The 15,798-nt window shown below is 46.5% G+C and overlaps 1 protein-coding gene across 1 annotated transcript in view; it reads left to right on the top strand.

Moving 5' to 3' along the window:
* Nucleotides 1–3,986: 3,986 nt before the first annotated feature.
* HLCS (holocarboxylase synthetase) overlaps nucleotides 3,987–15,798 on the top strand; it is a 107,456-nt gene continuing 95,644 nt past the window's right edge. Inside the window, exons 1-4 of the mRNA XM_032101141.1 lie at nucleotides 3,987–4,194; nucleotides 7,293–7,445; nucleotides 11,597–11,759; nucleotides 13,431–14,335. Of these exons, the coding sequence (XP_031957032.1) occupies nucleotides 4,003–4,194; nucleotides 7,293–7,445; nucleotides 11,597–11,759; nucleotides 13,431–14,335 (1,413 nt within the window). The 5' untranslated portion in view covers nucleotides 3,987–4,002. The remainder of the gene's footprint in view (nucleotides 4,195–7,292; nucleotides 7,446–11,596; nucleotides 11,760–13,430; nucleotides 14,336–15,798) is intronic.

A 15,798-nucleotide genomic window follows, 5' to 3' on the forward strand; every position in this document is an offset into this window, starting at 1 on the left:
TCCATTGCTTTAAACATTTCTGTATCAAAATCAGTACAATTACTAGAATGAAGAACATGGTGAACTATATTTAAAAACCAAAATATTTGTTAAATAATACCACAGGTCCTGATGAAAAATGGCAAACTTCTTAAGTGACCTGAAGTGTAATTAAATATCTTGCTAAATTACAGTCTGACACACACATATTTGATTTCAGAGGCTTGGTTTTATTTAGTCCTGATTTAACTTGAGAGTTGGAAGGGAAGTTTGTTTTGCAGATGTGATATCTATAATCTTGCAATCAGATCTGTGAGGATAATTGATTTATTCCTCTGCCAACATGGATACTAGTGCAGGACTAAAGCCTGAACTGCTGACATGTAACCCTCCAGAAGATGCAAAGTTATTCTCAATTAAATCTCATGATAAAGCCAGTTTATTTCAGAATTATTGCAAATAAAACTTTGGTGATGAAGCTGCAATGTAATTAAATATAGTCAGGTGTAGAAAAAATGTGAATATTCCATTATAGTACTAATCAATCAAACCACACAACTTTAATTGGCATTTTCATGGATATCATTAAGCAGAGTCAGGTTCCTTTTTGCAGTACACTGAATTTTAATGTAAGGTGCTTAGTTTTGGTGTTTGGTGAAGAACACAGAATCAGAAAAATTTTCCAAGAAGTCAGGGGAATTTTTCAGATCTCTTGACATTACCTAGGAATAACTTTGACAGATTCAACTCCAACAGAGAGATGAGCCCTGAGCTCATTATTTTGTGCTAATTGAACGAGGTTTTTATCTTTGTGAGAAATGGGTTTTATGCAGTTTTCTCATTAAGGCAATTGTGCATTTGCAAGAAAAAAAGGGTGCTCAATAGAAATTGGTGTATTCAGAGGAACAGAACACCTCTACAGCATTTATACTTTTAAATGTAATGTATTTCTTCTCACAGATAAATCCTTGGAAAAACTTTTAAGGAGCAGAGGGAGAAGGAAATAGAGCTGGTCACAAAGCCCAGCAAGGCCAGTCTCAAAATATTCCTTTAATGTCAAAAAGAGCAGCTCAGCTATGCTGAGGTGACACAGTAGAGCTGGGATGTTTCATGGCTGACATTACTCCCTGGTTTTTTCCAAGGCTTCCTTCCACCCACCTTTAAGGAGGAACTGCTTGGCAAGGTTATTTCAGAAAACCTATTTCAGTAAATTCCCTGGTGCATGCAAGGCCTCGGTTTCATAACAAATATAGTAACAACAACAACAGAATGTCTTCCCACCTAAAATGCTGAACTTGTTAGTCAAAGCTTGTCATGATAAAGTCTAAGTTACACTGTAATAGAAACTAGAAAACCTACAGCAACTTTACAGCTCTAAATTAATTCTGTGCCAACATATACAGGAGCTCACCTTGAAACAGGGACTGGTTTTGCCTGTTCTGCTTTAAATTCCCTTTCATGGTGAGGTTTTGGTTCCGTTTTCTCATTTACTCATAAACTTTTCTAGGGTAGGGGAACCTCAAAAATCAAAAAATGATCACTGTGGAGCTGACTGCATTTGATTTTAAGGATTTTAAGCAAAGCACGTTCCTCTCTGTGGAAAGGTTACACAAACAGCTGTGCTCTGTGCAGGCTCTGAGGGTCAGCAGTGCATGTGCTGTTCAACTAACCCGGAGAAAGTGAATTCCAGAGTTGAGAGCTTTCTTTGGAGATTGTATCCTTTGCTTGTTTTCTTTCCTTTGATGTGCCCAGGCAAGTATTTGGACTTTCTGCACAAGATAAAGTCACACAAAGGAGCAGTGTAAGGTGCCAGGTGAGGAGCGCTGGAGATTTGTTCCTCTCTCTCCAGGGCAGGATATGGCAGCAGCCCAAGGTTGGTGTTTCTTAAGCTTGAGATGAAGGAGAATTACTTAAAATATTTGACCTTGCACTGAGATTGTAATGTTTGTGCAAGGAAGGAGGTGTTCAAGGCCAGGTTGGACAACCACAGAATCACAGAACCATCAGGGTGGGAAGAAACCTTCAAGCTCATCCAGTCCCACCTCACCCCAGCAGCACCAGCAGCACCCCAAAGCCTGTCCCCAAGGGCCACATCCAGACTCCTCCTGAGCACTCCCAGAGACAGTGACTCCACCACTCCCTGGGCAGCTCATCCCAAGGCCTCATCCCTCTTCCAGGGAAAAAAACTTTTCCTGAACATCCCCTGGCACAACTTGAAAGTCATTTCCTCTCCTCCTTTCACTTGAAATGTGAAAGCAAGGCCAATTTGTTCCTTGTTTATCTACAGTGCCAGCCTGCTGCTGCTGGAGATCCACTTAGGAGTAAAAATTGTTATTTTAGAATACCTATTTCACTAAATTTCCAAGTGCAGGACAAGGCCTTGAGTTCAGAATAATAAAAAAAAAAAAGATTGTGGCTTCCTGTCCTTCGTGTTCAGGAAACAACTGTCACATATCAATCAATGTTGGTCTTGGCTTCTTTCTTGTAGCCTTGCATTTTGGATCTTTTTTTAATCTTCTCTTTTCACTCACACACTAAATATCTGCTAGGATCAGACTGATCCACATTCTTTTCCCAGAGCTCAGTGTTGTGCTTACTTTCCCTATAAAGTATAGAAAATATTTGATAACTTTTGTGCATAGACATATTGGAAGAGTAAAGGATAATTTGTTACCTGTTGCATATTCTGAAGGAGCAATTTGTGTTTGCAGCACACATGGCACATGCAAATCCTGCAGTTTTATACCGTGTCAGGCTGATCTTCACGCTGATGTCAGTGTTCAGCCCATTCTCGTTTGGTGAATCCAATGAATTGGCTGAAATTAAATGCTTTGCATTTGTGGCTTTGGTGGCTACAGGGATGGGACTTGGAGTCAGGTGTCTTCTCCTAGTTCTGTGCTGGGATACTGCTCCTCTAGGATATCATCAACCCTGGGACACGGTCAGGTCACAGTGTGGAGACATTTCTGAGGAAAACAGGATCCTTTCCTGTTAAGTGTTAGCTTTGGAGAGCAGAAGCTGCAGGATTTATCCTGGGCTCCATCACAACAGGGTGTGAGCAGCAGGTGAGGGGGAGATTGTGCTCCTGTGCCCCTGTGCCCAGGTGAGAGCCCACCTGCAGAGCTGCCCCAGCCCTGGGACCAGCACAGGGAGGACGTGGAGCTGCTGGAGAGAGGCCAGAGGAGGCACCAGGATGAGCAGAGGGATGGAGCAGCTCTGCTGGGAGGAAAGGCTGCGAGAGCTGGCATTGTTCAGCCTGGAGAGGAGAAGCTTTGGGCTGAGCTCAGTGTGGCCTTGCAGGGCCTGAAGGAGCTGCAGGAAAGCTGGAGAGAGACAATTCCCAAGGCATGGAGGGCCAGGAGCCAGGGAATGGCTTCCCAGTGCCAGAGGGCAGGGCTGGATGGGAGATTGGGCAGGAATTGTTCCCTGGCAGGGTGGGCAGGCCCTGGCACAGGGTGCCCAGAGCAGCTGGGGCTGCCCCTGGATCCCTGGCAGTGCCCAAGGCCAGGCTGGACATTGGGGCTTGGAGCAGCCTGGCACAGTGGGAGGTGTCCCTGCCCATGGCAGGGGTGGCACTGGATGAGATTTAAGGTCCCTTTTAACCAAAACCATTCCGCGATTCCTTGAGGAGCCGAATCGTGGCGCCGGGGACGAGAAGACTTCGCTTGCTCCTCCTCCTCTTCCTCCTCCGGAGCAGGGCTACATCTAACCCGTTGCACAGAGACAACGCCCCGAGCCATTTTTAACGATTTCGAGCGATCTTTATTCCTTTTCACACGTTCCTTCGCCGCAGAACTGCGCATCCCCCTCTGCGCTCGCTCGTGAGGCGGCGCCGCCGCGTTCCCCCCAACGCCGGCGCTGAGCGCTGAGGGGAGGAGCGGGGAAGCGACGGCGCGAAAGGGGCGGGGCGCCGCGCGCGCCAGGCCCCGCCAGCCAATCAGCGCTGGGAGCACCGCCCGCCCCCAGTGACGCACGGCGCTGCGATTGGCCGGGGCGGCCGGGGGGCGGGGCCGCGCGCCCGCCATGCTGATCACGCTGTGCTATCTGTACCTGTGGGCGCGCTGGGGGCCGCGCTCGGCCGCGCTCGTCCGCAGCACCGTGCGGAGGCTGCACCGCTCCCGCTGCTCCTTCACCTTCTGCGCCCGCCAGCCGCACCCCGAGGAGCGCGTCTGCCTCCGCGTCGGCGGAAAGGTGTTCTGCACCGGCGAGGCGCAGGTAGAGCCGCGGGGATGCGCGGGGATGCGGCGGTTGCCGCGGTAACGGGGATGCGGCGGGTGCGCGGTTGCCGCGGTGACGGGGATGCGCATCCCCGCCCCGCGGAGCTCCGGGAATGGGGATCGGGGATGGGGCTGCGGTTTGTGTTTGGGGATTGGTGGCGGGCAGGGATTTGGGATCAGGAAAAATAATTCCCCCGCGCTGCCACAGCCACGGGGAAGGAGGGGGGGAGATCCAGGTGGTTGCTTCGGTAGGAGATGTTATTTCGGGTGTGGTTACCTCTCCTCGCTGCTTGCTAGAGCGTGCTGGACTAGGAAATGGGTTGAGGGATGCTCTAATGTGCTACATGTATATATTTATATGTGTAGGTACATGTATATGTATGAAGTGCAGGTTTGCAAGGACAGCAGTGGTTATAGGAAAGCTTGGCTGGGAGAGCTTGATGGAATTTCATAGAATCACAGAATGGTTTGGTTTGGAAGGGACCTTAAAGATCACCCAGTTCCAACCCCCTGCCATGGGCACAGAGCCCTGTCCAGCCTGGCCTCGGACACTTCAGCAGCCACATCTGCTCTGGGCACCCTGGGCCAGGGGCTCCCCACCCTCACAGGGAAGAGGTTCACAGGGAAGATTTTCTTCCCAGTATCTGTCTAAACCTGCTCACTTGCATTTTAAGGTCATTCCCCCTTCTTCTGTCACTCCATGTCCCTGGGAAAAGCCTCTTTCCATTTCAGCAACATACTTTGAGCACATATAAGGCTTTAGTCTATAAATTTATGCTGTGTTTGTGTGTTCAAGATTCATGTCAGGGGTTTAAAACGTTGCTGGATCTGTCCTGGAATGTGAACTGAGCCTTTGGTTACTGTGGTCTCCTCCCCATACAAAATGTTGTTTTAAGTGAGGATAATGAAGCAAAAAATGAAAATCACAGTTTTGGACAAATGAGCAGGGGTGGGGGGAGGCTGTGGCAGCCGCTGGCAGTGGAAAAATCCTATGCCTGAAGCAGTTCCACTTGGCAGTGCTGGCAGCAAAACTGAAAGTGAGCTAGCTTGACTTTCAGGATTAGAAGTAGAACTCCCCTGGCACAGCCCTCAAATCATCTGAATTACTTAAATGAATGTTGGATTTGTCTAAATTTGTCACTAAATGCCAGAATTGGTGTGGGTAAGGCTCTTCTCGATCTCTGCTTTTTGCTGATGTTGATGTGTGTGTGTTGGTGGGAATTATTTCGGTTGTTCCAGGCATTGCTGGAAAGGGATTTATGGAGCGTGTCAATGGCTAAGTGCTCTTTAGGAAGCAGAGAAGCTTTTCATAAGTTTGGTGGGTAAAGAGAACGTTTGCAGTGAGGGAAAACAAGATTAGAAATGCTGATGGAGTTGGTTCTATTTAAAACCAGGGTTTTTTGCTATTTAATGTACAGATTATTTCGCACTAAAGAGCGATGGTGGCAATCTCAGAATCTTTCACAGCCAAGTTAAATGCTTAGTTCACATTCCAATAAAGCTCTTAAAAACCAAACAAAGCTGTGTTTAGAGGAGTTCTGCCTGAGTTGCCCTGGATTATTGTTTTGTGAAGAGGATTTCAGCTGGTTTCTGCTGATCTTTGCTCCACTGCTGCTCATTTCTGAAACAGCTTCTCCTCAGTCCTTGCACAGCAAGCACTTTTTTTTTCTGTCTGCAGTGCTATTCATGCAGACTGATTTTATAATCTGCTTGGTTTATTGGTGTTTATTGGGAGCTGGGAAGCCCTCTGGGGAGCTGCAGCTTGGCATGAAGTTTGGCATAGACTTGGGGCTGTTATTCAATAAGTTTTTGTCTCTTTAAAATGTGTGATGACAGTGTTTGAGAACCCCTGGGGCAGGTCCTGTCGTGCTGCACCTCGGTGTGAGGGCTCTGTCCCTGCATCACTGGGGAGCTCTTTGCATCATCTGTGTAGAGATAAAAGCTTAACTAGTATTTTTAGGTTTTTTGGCTTCTGGGCAGCCAGCAAAGCTCCTTTGCTGTCTCAATAGCTTGAAGTATGATCAGTAACTTAAGATACCAGCAGGTCATAAATCATAAGCTGTAAAAGGTGCCTTTTTTTTTGTTTGATCCTTAGCCAAATCAGATGTTTAAGATACTTTAAAGCTTCCTGAGTTCAGTTCACTTTCCCATGGGGGAAATCAGTGTTTGCTTGTGCAGCTTCTGTGCTCACTAAGGGTGGTTGGATCAGTGAACTGCCCCCAGAGCCTCAATATTCTGTGCTTTCATTTGGGATGTGCAGTGATGAACACATTTAGTGGTGGAATTTAGTGCCAGAGGGGAATTCTTTTCTGTTTCTGTATGGAATTACTGAAGGTGTGTGTTTGTAGTATGGCAGCAGCAAAAAAAGGTATTTCTAATGTTTGCCATTTTTAAAATACGACAGGCAAATCAGGTTCAATGCAAAATCTACATAAGAAATTAAAAATTGATGGAATATTTTATGAGAACAGATTACTGAGAAGTTGTGAGGTGTCTCCAACGTGTTTGTTGGTCTGCTGATTCGAGCTTTTGAGCTTAATTTGCTCCTTGGTGAGGGCAAGAGAGGGAATCTTTTGTAATTTAATGAAGAAAACATTTGTCCAGTGGTTTGCTGAGTGGTGGATAGAACAACTTGCAGAAAAATCGATTCTGAATAAGTTATTTCTTTACATTTTATGAATTTCATAAGGAATGAGGAGTTTTGATGCAGATGCATGAGGATTCAATATTCAGTGTGAATGGGAGAGGAGGATCAGCTGAGTGAGGGATGCTGCCAGTGGCAAATGTCCCACAAGAGTCCCAGTGCCAGTGGCTCAGTGGTTTTGTGTCCCACTCACTCTTCCTGTAAAACTGAAAGCTGCAGTTTGAGTTGGCTTAAAAACGTGGGTTGTCACTTTTGGTTTTACTTTCAGTGTTCCTTTGTAGTGGTTCAGAACTTTATGCCTTTTTTGGTCTCATGGGGAACGTGAAAACATCATCACCCTTCCTGTAAGGCTGGAGGGTCAGATTTGAATTGAAGCTGGGTGTAATTTAAAAAGAAATTCTTAAATCAGCTGCTTCCTACACAGACTTATTTTCCTTTCCCGTTTCTTGCAGTTCCTTGATGACTTAAACAGGTGGAGTGTGCTTCTCATTTCTCCTTTTATTTACCCTGAGAAGTTGCTCACAGCAGAACACATAGCTTTTGTGACAGAAAGCATTTCTGCTCAGACAGAGAACGTGCAGAAAGGACCTGATTCTTCGAAGGAGGTGAGCAGCTCTCTTTGCTTCTTGCATAGAAGGGAGTCCAGATGGATTGTAATGTTCTTGGGAATAAAAAGGGAATTGCTTCATTCAAATCCCTGATAATAATTAAGCTCTGTTTTATGTTTCAAACAGACCCAGAGACGTTTTGTTGAGACTTTCCAGTAGCATTTTTCTCTGGCTGTGGGTGGGAATTGCCCCCCTGCTCTGGAGTCAGGATGGGAGAAGTTGGGATTCTTCAGCCTGAAGAAGAGAAGGCTCTGGGGAGACCTCAGAGCCACTTCCAGTGCCTAAAGGGGCTCCAGGAGAGCAACTCTGGACAAGGGCTGGAGGGCCAGGAGCCAGGGAATGGCTTCCCAGTGCCAGAGGGCAGGGCTGGATGGGAGATTGGGCAGGAATTGTTCCCTGGCAGGGTGGGCAGGCCCTGGCACAGGGTGCCCAGAGCAGCTGGGGCTGCCCCTGGATCCCTGGCAGTGCCCAAGGCCAGGCTGGACACTGGGGCTTGGAACAGCCTGGGACAGTGGTCCTTGTGGAAAATCCTTCTCCTTCTCTTTTTTTAAGCCCCCTTTAGGCACTGGAAGGCTGTGAGAGAGGAGAGATGGATCCCATTGTCTCCAGGAAAGAGGAGAAAAGGGAAGATGTGCATGTCAGGATGTGTCTGTGCAGGCTGTAATAAAACATCTGGGCTGTCTGCTGGGATTCCAGAGCTCTTCCATGAATCAGGCTCTGCCCCAAGCTGGGATCACCCCTGGGGCCATGGATAAGGAGCTCTCCTGAGTGCCCCTAAAGGGCCATCTGTCACCCTTGTTTCCTGGAATCGGGTTTCAAGCTCCTTCTTGGCACATCCACAGGTGCTCGTGGCCTGTCTGCTTCCCTGGAGGAGGATCCAGTGTTTTCCAGGTCACTTGTTCTGGGAGATGCTCCAGCAATCCTCTGTGCAGTGAACATGGGGAGCAGAGGGGTGGGTAAACAGATTTATCTGAGGCAGGGACTGCCTCAGAGGAGGACAGGTTGGGAATGGGCTCAGCTCCAGATTTGGGGCTGCAATCAGACTTTGAGTGCCTCCACCCTCTGCCAGTTCCAGAACAGAGCACGGATTTGGAGCATGATAGTCAGGAATGATGTCCAGAAGTGCTGCATCAGGGAAAATCCTTGGCTCCGTGGAGCTCCAAGTGGGAGGAGGCACCCAGAACTTGGTGGGACCTTTTCTTCTCAAATCTTCTGATCCTGCTTCCCACTGGGCACGTGTTTCCTTGGAGCAAAGCTGCATTAGCTGCTTTGGAAATGGCTTTATTGCCTTTGATGGAATCCATGCAGGTGGGCCCTGCTTCTGAGATAAAGGAGCTGTGCCCTCCTTCTTGTCTCAGAGTGCACCTGGGCAGTGCTGGGCCAGCTCAGATGGGAGATTTTTATTTTCTTTATATTTTTTGGAGCAGAAAGATTCACAAAAACATCTGCATTGAAGCTCTAATTATCTATTCTTGTGGGATTTATTAATTTTTTTTAATCTTCTTGGGTTTGCTTTAGTTTTCTTTAGGATGGAAAATTTTGCATTCTTATGTGGACATTAATAATTAATTTGATATAACGAGTTCAAAAGTGGTAGTCCAGGCAACAAATCAAAACTGAAGAGGAAAAGGACTGCTGGATTATTTTGTTTACTGTTTTTCTGTGTGAAGTGCTCTTAATTTTGGTACCTCTGGCTGTCACCATAGCCAGGGGCTGTGGGAACACATTGCTCCTGGGAGAATTTCTGGCCAGAAAAGCCATTTTTTGTAGGACTGTCAGTGATATGTGACTGTGAAAATGAGGTGGACTCAGAAAACAGGAGTAGGAATAATTGCTCATCTCTTGCTAAGAGCTGGCCTCTCGTCCTTTATTCAGAATTTTGGTTTCGAATCGTAGTAAGAAAGCTGGAAAATATTCCCTGAGAATTTTTGCTTTTGCTCTGGAGCAAATGGATTGTTGCCTGAGCAGGATTGCAGGGTCATGTGTTTTGGCAAGAGCTTTACTTTGTGAGGTACTTCTGTGTGTTCACTTCATTTGCACTGTGCAGCAATAACTCCATTCTCCATCGAAGATTTTACTTGGTGTCACAAAGAAAAGCTCAGGAGCTTGGGGCAGTTCTGGCTGGACTCGGTCACAGACATCCCCAGAGTGAAGTCTAACTGATCCCATCTCCAGGGATTCAGATGGATCATGGTCAGCTGTAGCTGCTTTCCCAGCAGGAGATTTTGTTCTGCTTTAGAACTGGTCACTACTGGTGTGCCCTGAAATAAATCCCATAATTCAGGGCTGGCGTTTCTGTGTGGTCCAGTCCTGGGGATGAGCATTGAGAAGGTGCTGGAGGCAGGAACTCGCTGCTGGAGTGACTGGTTGTTATTCCCAGGGGTTCAGGACCCCAGTGGCAAATCTGTCATGAAATTTTGGGCTGGTTCTCACCAACTGTGGGCTCTGGCTCAAACCTGTGACGTGCTCTGCTGTCACAGAGCTGGAGTTTAACCCTGAAGTTAAACCATGCAGCTGATCTCATGCTAAAAACCCACACACTGCTCCCCTTTTCCTTTTGGAAAGGGAATTTTCCACCAAGGGTCAGCGTAAGTCATGGATCAGAAGATACCCAGATGGATTTCTTGTTAGATATCCAAAGGCCAGAAATATAAATCCGGATTGAGAGCCCACCTGCAGAGCTGCCCCAGCCCTGGGACCAGCACAGGGAGGACGTGGAGCTGCTGGAGAGAGGCCAGAGGAGGCACCAGGATGAGCAGAGGGATGGAGCAGCTCTGCTGGGAGGAAAGGCTGCGAGAGCTGGGATTGTTCAGCCTGGAGAGGAGAAGCTTTGGGCTGAGCTCAGTGTGGCCTTGCAGGGCCTGAAGGAGCTGCAGGAAAGCTGGAGAGAGACAATTCCCAAGGCATGGAGGGCCAGGAGCCAGGGAATGGCTTCCCAGTGCCAGAGGGCAGGGCTGGATGGGAGATTGGGCAGGAATTGTTCCCTGGCAGGGTGGGCAGGCCCTGGCACAGGGTGCCCAGAGCAGCTGGGGCTGCCCCTGGATCCCTGGCAGTGCCCAAGGCCAGGCTGGACATTGGGGCTTGGAGCAGCCTGGGACAGTGGGAGGTGTCCCTGCCCATGGCGTCCCATGGAATGGGCTGAGCTTTAAGGTCCCTTTCAACCCAAACTCTTCTGGGATTCTGTGACTGAATGGTCTTATTCGGGTTGTGCTAATCACAAACTGCCTTTGAGAGTGGCTTAGGAAGGAGACAGAACCATTAGGGTTGGTTGTTCTTTCTTCTTGTTCCCTTGGGAAATACCACAGAATCAAAAGATGGAGCTGGATTCTTTTGGATGTTGTATAAACCATTTAATTGCAGTGAATAAAAAGGTAAATTTAGCTGATAGTCTAATTATGAACAAGTGGGATAACTGACAGCTCACCCTCAGTGTGTGCACTCCCTGTGAGTTTCTCCTTTGAGGTCTTTAATCAGTGTTTTACATCTGGTGTGTGGTGATAAAGTGCTGCAGCTGTTCTGTGGGAATTGCACTTTGTCTCCCAGCTTTTGGAACATATTCCATGGCAAGGGCTGATTTTTTTTTTAGGCCATGAAGGCAAGTGCTGCTTCGTTGTCTCTAAATAATTCCTTCATGGGAGAACAACAGGTTTGTGTATCCAATTGTGTCTCCTACTTGTGCAATGTTTCTTTCCTGGAGAAAGGAATTTTTGATGCAGATAAGCAGCTTGAACCCTCGGGGTTTAGTTAATGCTTCTGATAATTATTGTTAAACCCTTGTAGTTTCCTTTTGTTCTTTTTATCAGCGTTCTTGCTTGGAATTTGTGCTGAAGGAAATAAATCCAAATAGATTTTTTTCTTCCAGAATGTGCCAATGCTCTGCTGCCATTTTGTTGCTTGAAACTTTCAGAGCCTTGATCTTTGGGAATGGTTCCTTTGTACTCCCAGTTTGCTTCCAACACTTGGTGTGGACGTTGTTCTCTTCCATCAGGGCTCAATCTTTGCTGCCTAAAGCAACCCTTCCTCAGTAAATTCTTTGGGTTGTATCCAATTCTCCTGCAATCCCTCTTGCAAAATCACAATACTGTTGATATTTGGGTCTTTTTCCATAACCTTTTCCAACTGAAAGCCATCCATATGCTCTGTTCTAGATTGTGAAGTGGTCAGACTTTTGTTCACCCTTGGCCTATAAACCTGGTGAACCTTTTAAGTTAATTGCTGAAGCAAGTGTAGATAATTTCAGTAGCCTTGGAATAGCCTTCCTGGAAGACAGGCTGCAGATGGATAACGGGATGGTGCCACACAGGATTGTTTGTAAGTATCCTCCTGATCATTTTTAACAGCACAACATGTTTGGTTTATGGCTCTTTCAGGACTTTGCATGTAGTCTTTATACCTACCTGAAAAATTGGCATTTATTTTGACAGAGTTTCCTTCCTGTTGGGATTCCAGGCAGTTGATCCCTCTGTAGCTCTGCTTTAATTTTATAGGAACGTGGAATGGTTTGGGTTGGAAGGAACCTTAAAAATCATCCATTCCTACCCCAGGGACACCTTCCACTATCCCAGGGTGCTCCAAACCAGAAGTTAGAAAATATTTTCTCCAAGTCTTGACTGTTAGATTAACAAATCTATTAAAAAAACCCCAAACCAACCAAGAAAAACCATGAAGTTTTTAGGCAAATGTTCCCGTTTTTCCCATATTTGAAATGAAATTGTATTCAAAGATGAGCATGGATTGAGAACAATTTGGGGGTGGGTTTTTTTGGGGTTTTGTGAGGGTTTTATTTGCTGGGGTTTTTTAGTGTAGATCAGAGTGCACTGGCAGAAATTAAGGAATGACAAAATCGACAACGTGTAGCTGGAGTGCAAGAGGGTTGGACTATTCTCCCAAAGGAATCTGATGGGAACTTCTGTCTCTTGGTGCTGTTCTGCACAAATATTCCCCCAAGGAAGGGTAGAAGCTGAGAGTGCCTCAGTCACTCCCTTTTTAAAATGTTTTCTGCCTCCTTTTGCTTCCAGTGCTGTGTGGAAGCTGCTCCAGGACAGGCTGGGGGAGGCTCTAGATGGAATAACATAGGTTGGAAGCTGTGAAATTCTCTTGGGATATAAAAAAAAAATCCTTTTTCAAGTTTCTGCTCCAAAGGGAATGTAGTTTCATAAGGAAGGGGATTGAACTTGGATCTGATGTGTTGTAACAAAATGTTGTTAATCAATTTTCTCACTGAGTTAAAAGCCTAATAAATTTATTTGGTTTTGTGTGAGTGGAGAAGGATTCAGTAAAATTTTTCAGACTTTGATTTGAAGTATTTTCATGGCTCAGCAGCTGAAGAAACCCTGCCTTGTGAAGTGTATTTTTGCTCTCCTCTTAGTTTGCTCTGCACGTCATGCTGTCAATAATCATCTTTGCTCTTCTCAGTTGGATTTGCTACAAATTATCTTTGCATTTCTATCATTTTCAGGGAAAAAGGGGAATTTGTAACAGTTCTTCATCTTTTCTTGTTTTCCCTTGGATTCTTAGCTCCCAAACCTAGCTGTGGGTGTGTCTCTCTCCCTTTCTGCAGACTGAAATCAGTTCAAATATCTTTTGACTCCCTTTTCTTGTGCCAAACCTTTGTCTGCAGCCTTCAGCAGTGCAAGAGACATGGTTCAATATCTGTATCTTACCCAATACCATCACTTTATTAGCTTATTTCAAAATAGTTCATTTCAAAACAGCAGCAAGTGATTTTAAACCCTGCCCTCTTTAAAAGAGCAGCATTTTTCCAGAGGTTGCTTTGTTTTGTCTTTAGATTTGTGTTATGAGCACAAATTCATGTTGTTCTGGGGGGAAATTGGATTTGTTGTGTCAAATAAGTGAAATTCTTGCTGTTACAGAGTATTTGTGCTGAAATGAAATGAAATTCTTCTGTGTTAGTGCTGTTTATCATAACTCTTTCGATATCATAGTTCTAACCCCTTTTTTTGTATCCTTTACCTTTTCCAGCTGTCTATTTACAGGAATCTGCTCTGAAGGAGTTGGCCCAGGAGGCACCATCCGTGAAAGAGCAAAGTGCAGACATGGATGCAGTAACTCCTGCTGGGAAATCAGGATTAGGAGGAGGTGAGGAGGAGAAATCCAAGCTGGAGGAAGGAAGGGAGCATGAGGATGAAGTCACCAGCCCGTGTGACAAGGAGCCAGGAGCTGGGGAACATCACCACTTGCACCTTTCCAGCTGCCACGAGTGTCTGCAGCTTGAAAACAGCACCATCGAATCCGTGAAATTCGCCTCTGCAGAAAACATTCCAGAGCTTCCTGATGATTGCAGCAGCAAACTGGAGGAGAAGGAGGATGAATGTCTGGAAAAAGGAATAAAGAGGGTAAACCTTGCTGGAAAACCCCCTAATATATTGATCTACCTGGGCTCTGAGACTGCCAAAGAGAGGTTTGAGCAGGTGAAATCAGTCCTCAGGGAATGCATCGATGCTGAGAGCTACACCATCTACCAGCTGCAGCAGGAGCAAGTGCTCAAAGATCCCTGGATTGAGAACTCCCTGCTGCTGGTCATTGCCACAGAGGAGCCCATTCCTGAGGGGAGCCACAAGCAATTTATGAAATTTTTGTCTAAAGGGGGGAAGATTCTTGGGTTTTCTTCGTCCTTCACCTTTGGGGGCGTGCAGATAAAGCGCAAAAACAAACTGAGGAAGGCTGTGCATGAGCTGGTGGTCTCTAAAAAGGACAGCCCTGAGGTGAAGTTGAACCTGCTGGTCAGTGGCTGTGTTTTTGAGCAAGGGATGAAGGAAGATGCCAGCAGAGTGAAGACATTGAGTCGATTAAACAATGCTGATAAAGACACAGTTATTGTGCATCTGACTTACGGGAGCAGTGGAGGAGAAGCCGTCCTTTCCCAGGTACTGTGAGCAGGGAAGAATTCATTTCCTCCTTGCTGCATGCTGTGCAATCCTGAAAATGTTCCCTTGTCCCCATGGCATGTTCTTGGGGATTCCTGTCAAGGAGAGGTGTGGAATCATGGGATGGTTTGGGTTGGGAGAGACCTCAAAACTCATCCCATCCCAACCCTGACACCTCCCACTATCCCAGGCTGCTCCAAGCCCCAATGTCCAGCCTGGCCTTGGACACTGCCAGGGATCCAGGGGCAGCCCCAGCTGCTCTGGGCACCCTGTGCCAGGGCCTGCCCACCCCCTGAGGTGTAAATGGATGTCCTGGATGTACAAGGAGTCCAAATGCACGATGGTTTCACTTGCCCTTAGAGAATGGGAATGTCACTGCTGTTCCATTTCCTTGTTGTCACCACAGAGCCAGGCAGGTGTGGATCCGGCAAGATCACAGAGAGGGGTAAAACAAAGAACAGGTTTGTGTAGGGAGCAGGAATTTTACTCATCAATCCATGGAAGTATCTCCAAGAGGTGCCAGAGGATGGTGCCAGACTTCCCAGTGGTGCCCAGTGACAGCACAAGGAGCAGTGGCCATAAACTGAACACAAGAAGTTCCCCCTCACCATGAGGAGGAATTTCTTTCCATGGAGGTGACAGAGCCCTGGAACAGCTGCCCAGGGAGGTGATGGATTCTCCCTGTCTGGAGACATCCCAAGCCCACCTGGATGTGCTCCTGTGTCACCTGCTCCAGGTGACCCTGCCTGGGCAGGGGGTTGGACTGGATCATCTCCAGAGTTCCCTTCCAACCCCAACCCCCTCTGGGATTCCGTCATCTTCCAGAGCAGAGCTTTCCCTTTCTGCCTGCTGGAAGCTGTGCAGGGATACAGCTTGAGCAGATTTTGGGAGGTGGGAAATACATCCCACAAAATCCTTACAAAAATATGAATTGTGGCCAAGCAAGAAGTGTAAAATAAACCTTGCTGGGAACTTGATTTTTTGTTTCCTGAGTCCATATCCAGGCTTTAAAGTTTTAAATGTTTAACATTCTGCACCTACCAAATAGCTCAGAGCACCTGGGGGATGGAATTGGGGGAGTCTAGGATGAGCCAAAATCATTCATTGCACTTAAAAAAAATATCCCAGGAAATAGGTGCCTCTCCAGTGTTACAGTGTTGTGATCTCTGGTAAAAAACCACCAAAACAGCCAAGCAACCCCCTCAAAAAATTAAACAGCAGATCAATTAAAGTGTTGATAACATTTTTTTCTTAGTTTTACTTTCTGGATAATGGGTGAGGAAGCTTCCATGGAAAGATCAGTATTGGTCACTGATAATTATTTAAATTATTTAAATATTCCCAGCTAAAGTTTTAAGTGATGGAAAGGCTGATAGGAGGTACTTTATAAAAGGTTGGTGCCTTTTGCACTGGAAGTTTAGGCTGTTTCTAATACTTCTTATTTAGAAAATAAATCTGCCAAA

Source organism: Corvus moneduloides, chromosome 2 (assembly GCF_009650955.1).
Source record: "Corvus moneduloides isolate bCorMon1 chromosome 2, bCorMon1.pri, whole genome shotgun sequence".
In the NCBI taxonomy this organism is placed as follows: Eukaryota; Metazoa; Chordata; class Aves; order Passeriformes; family Corvidae; genus Corvus; species Corvus moneduloides.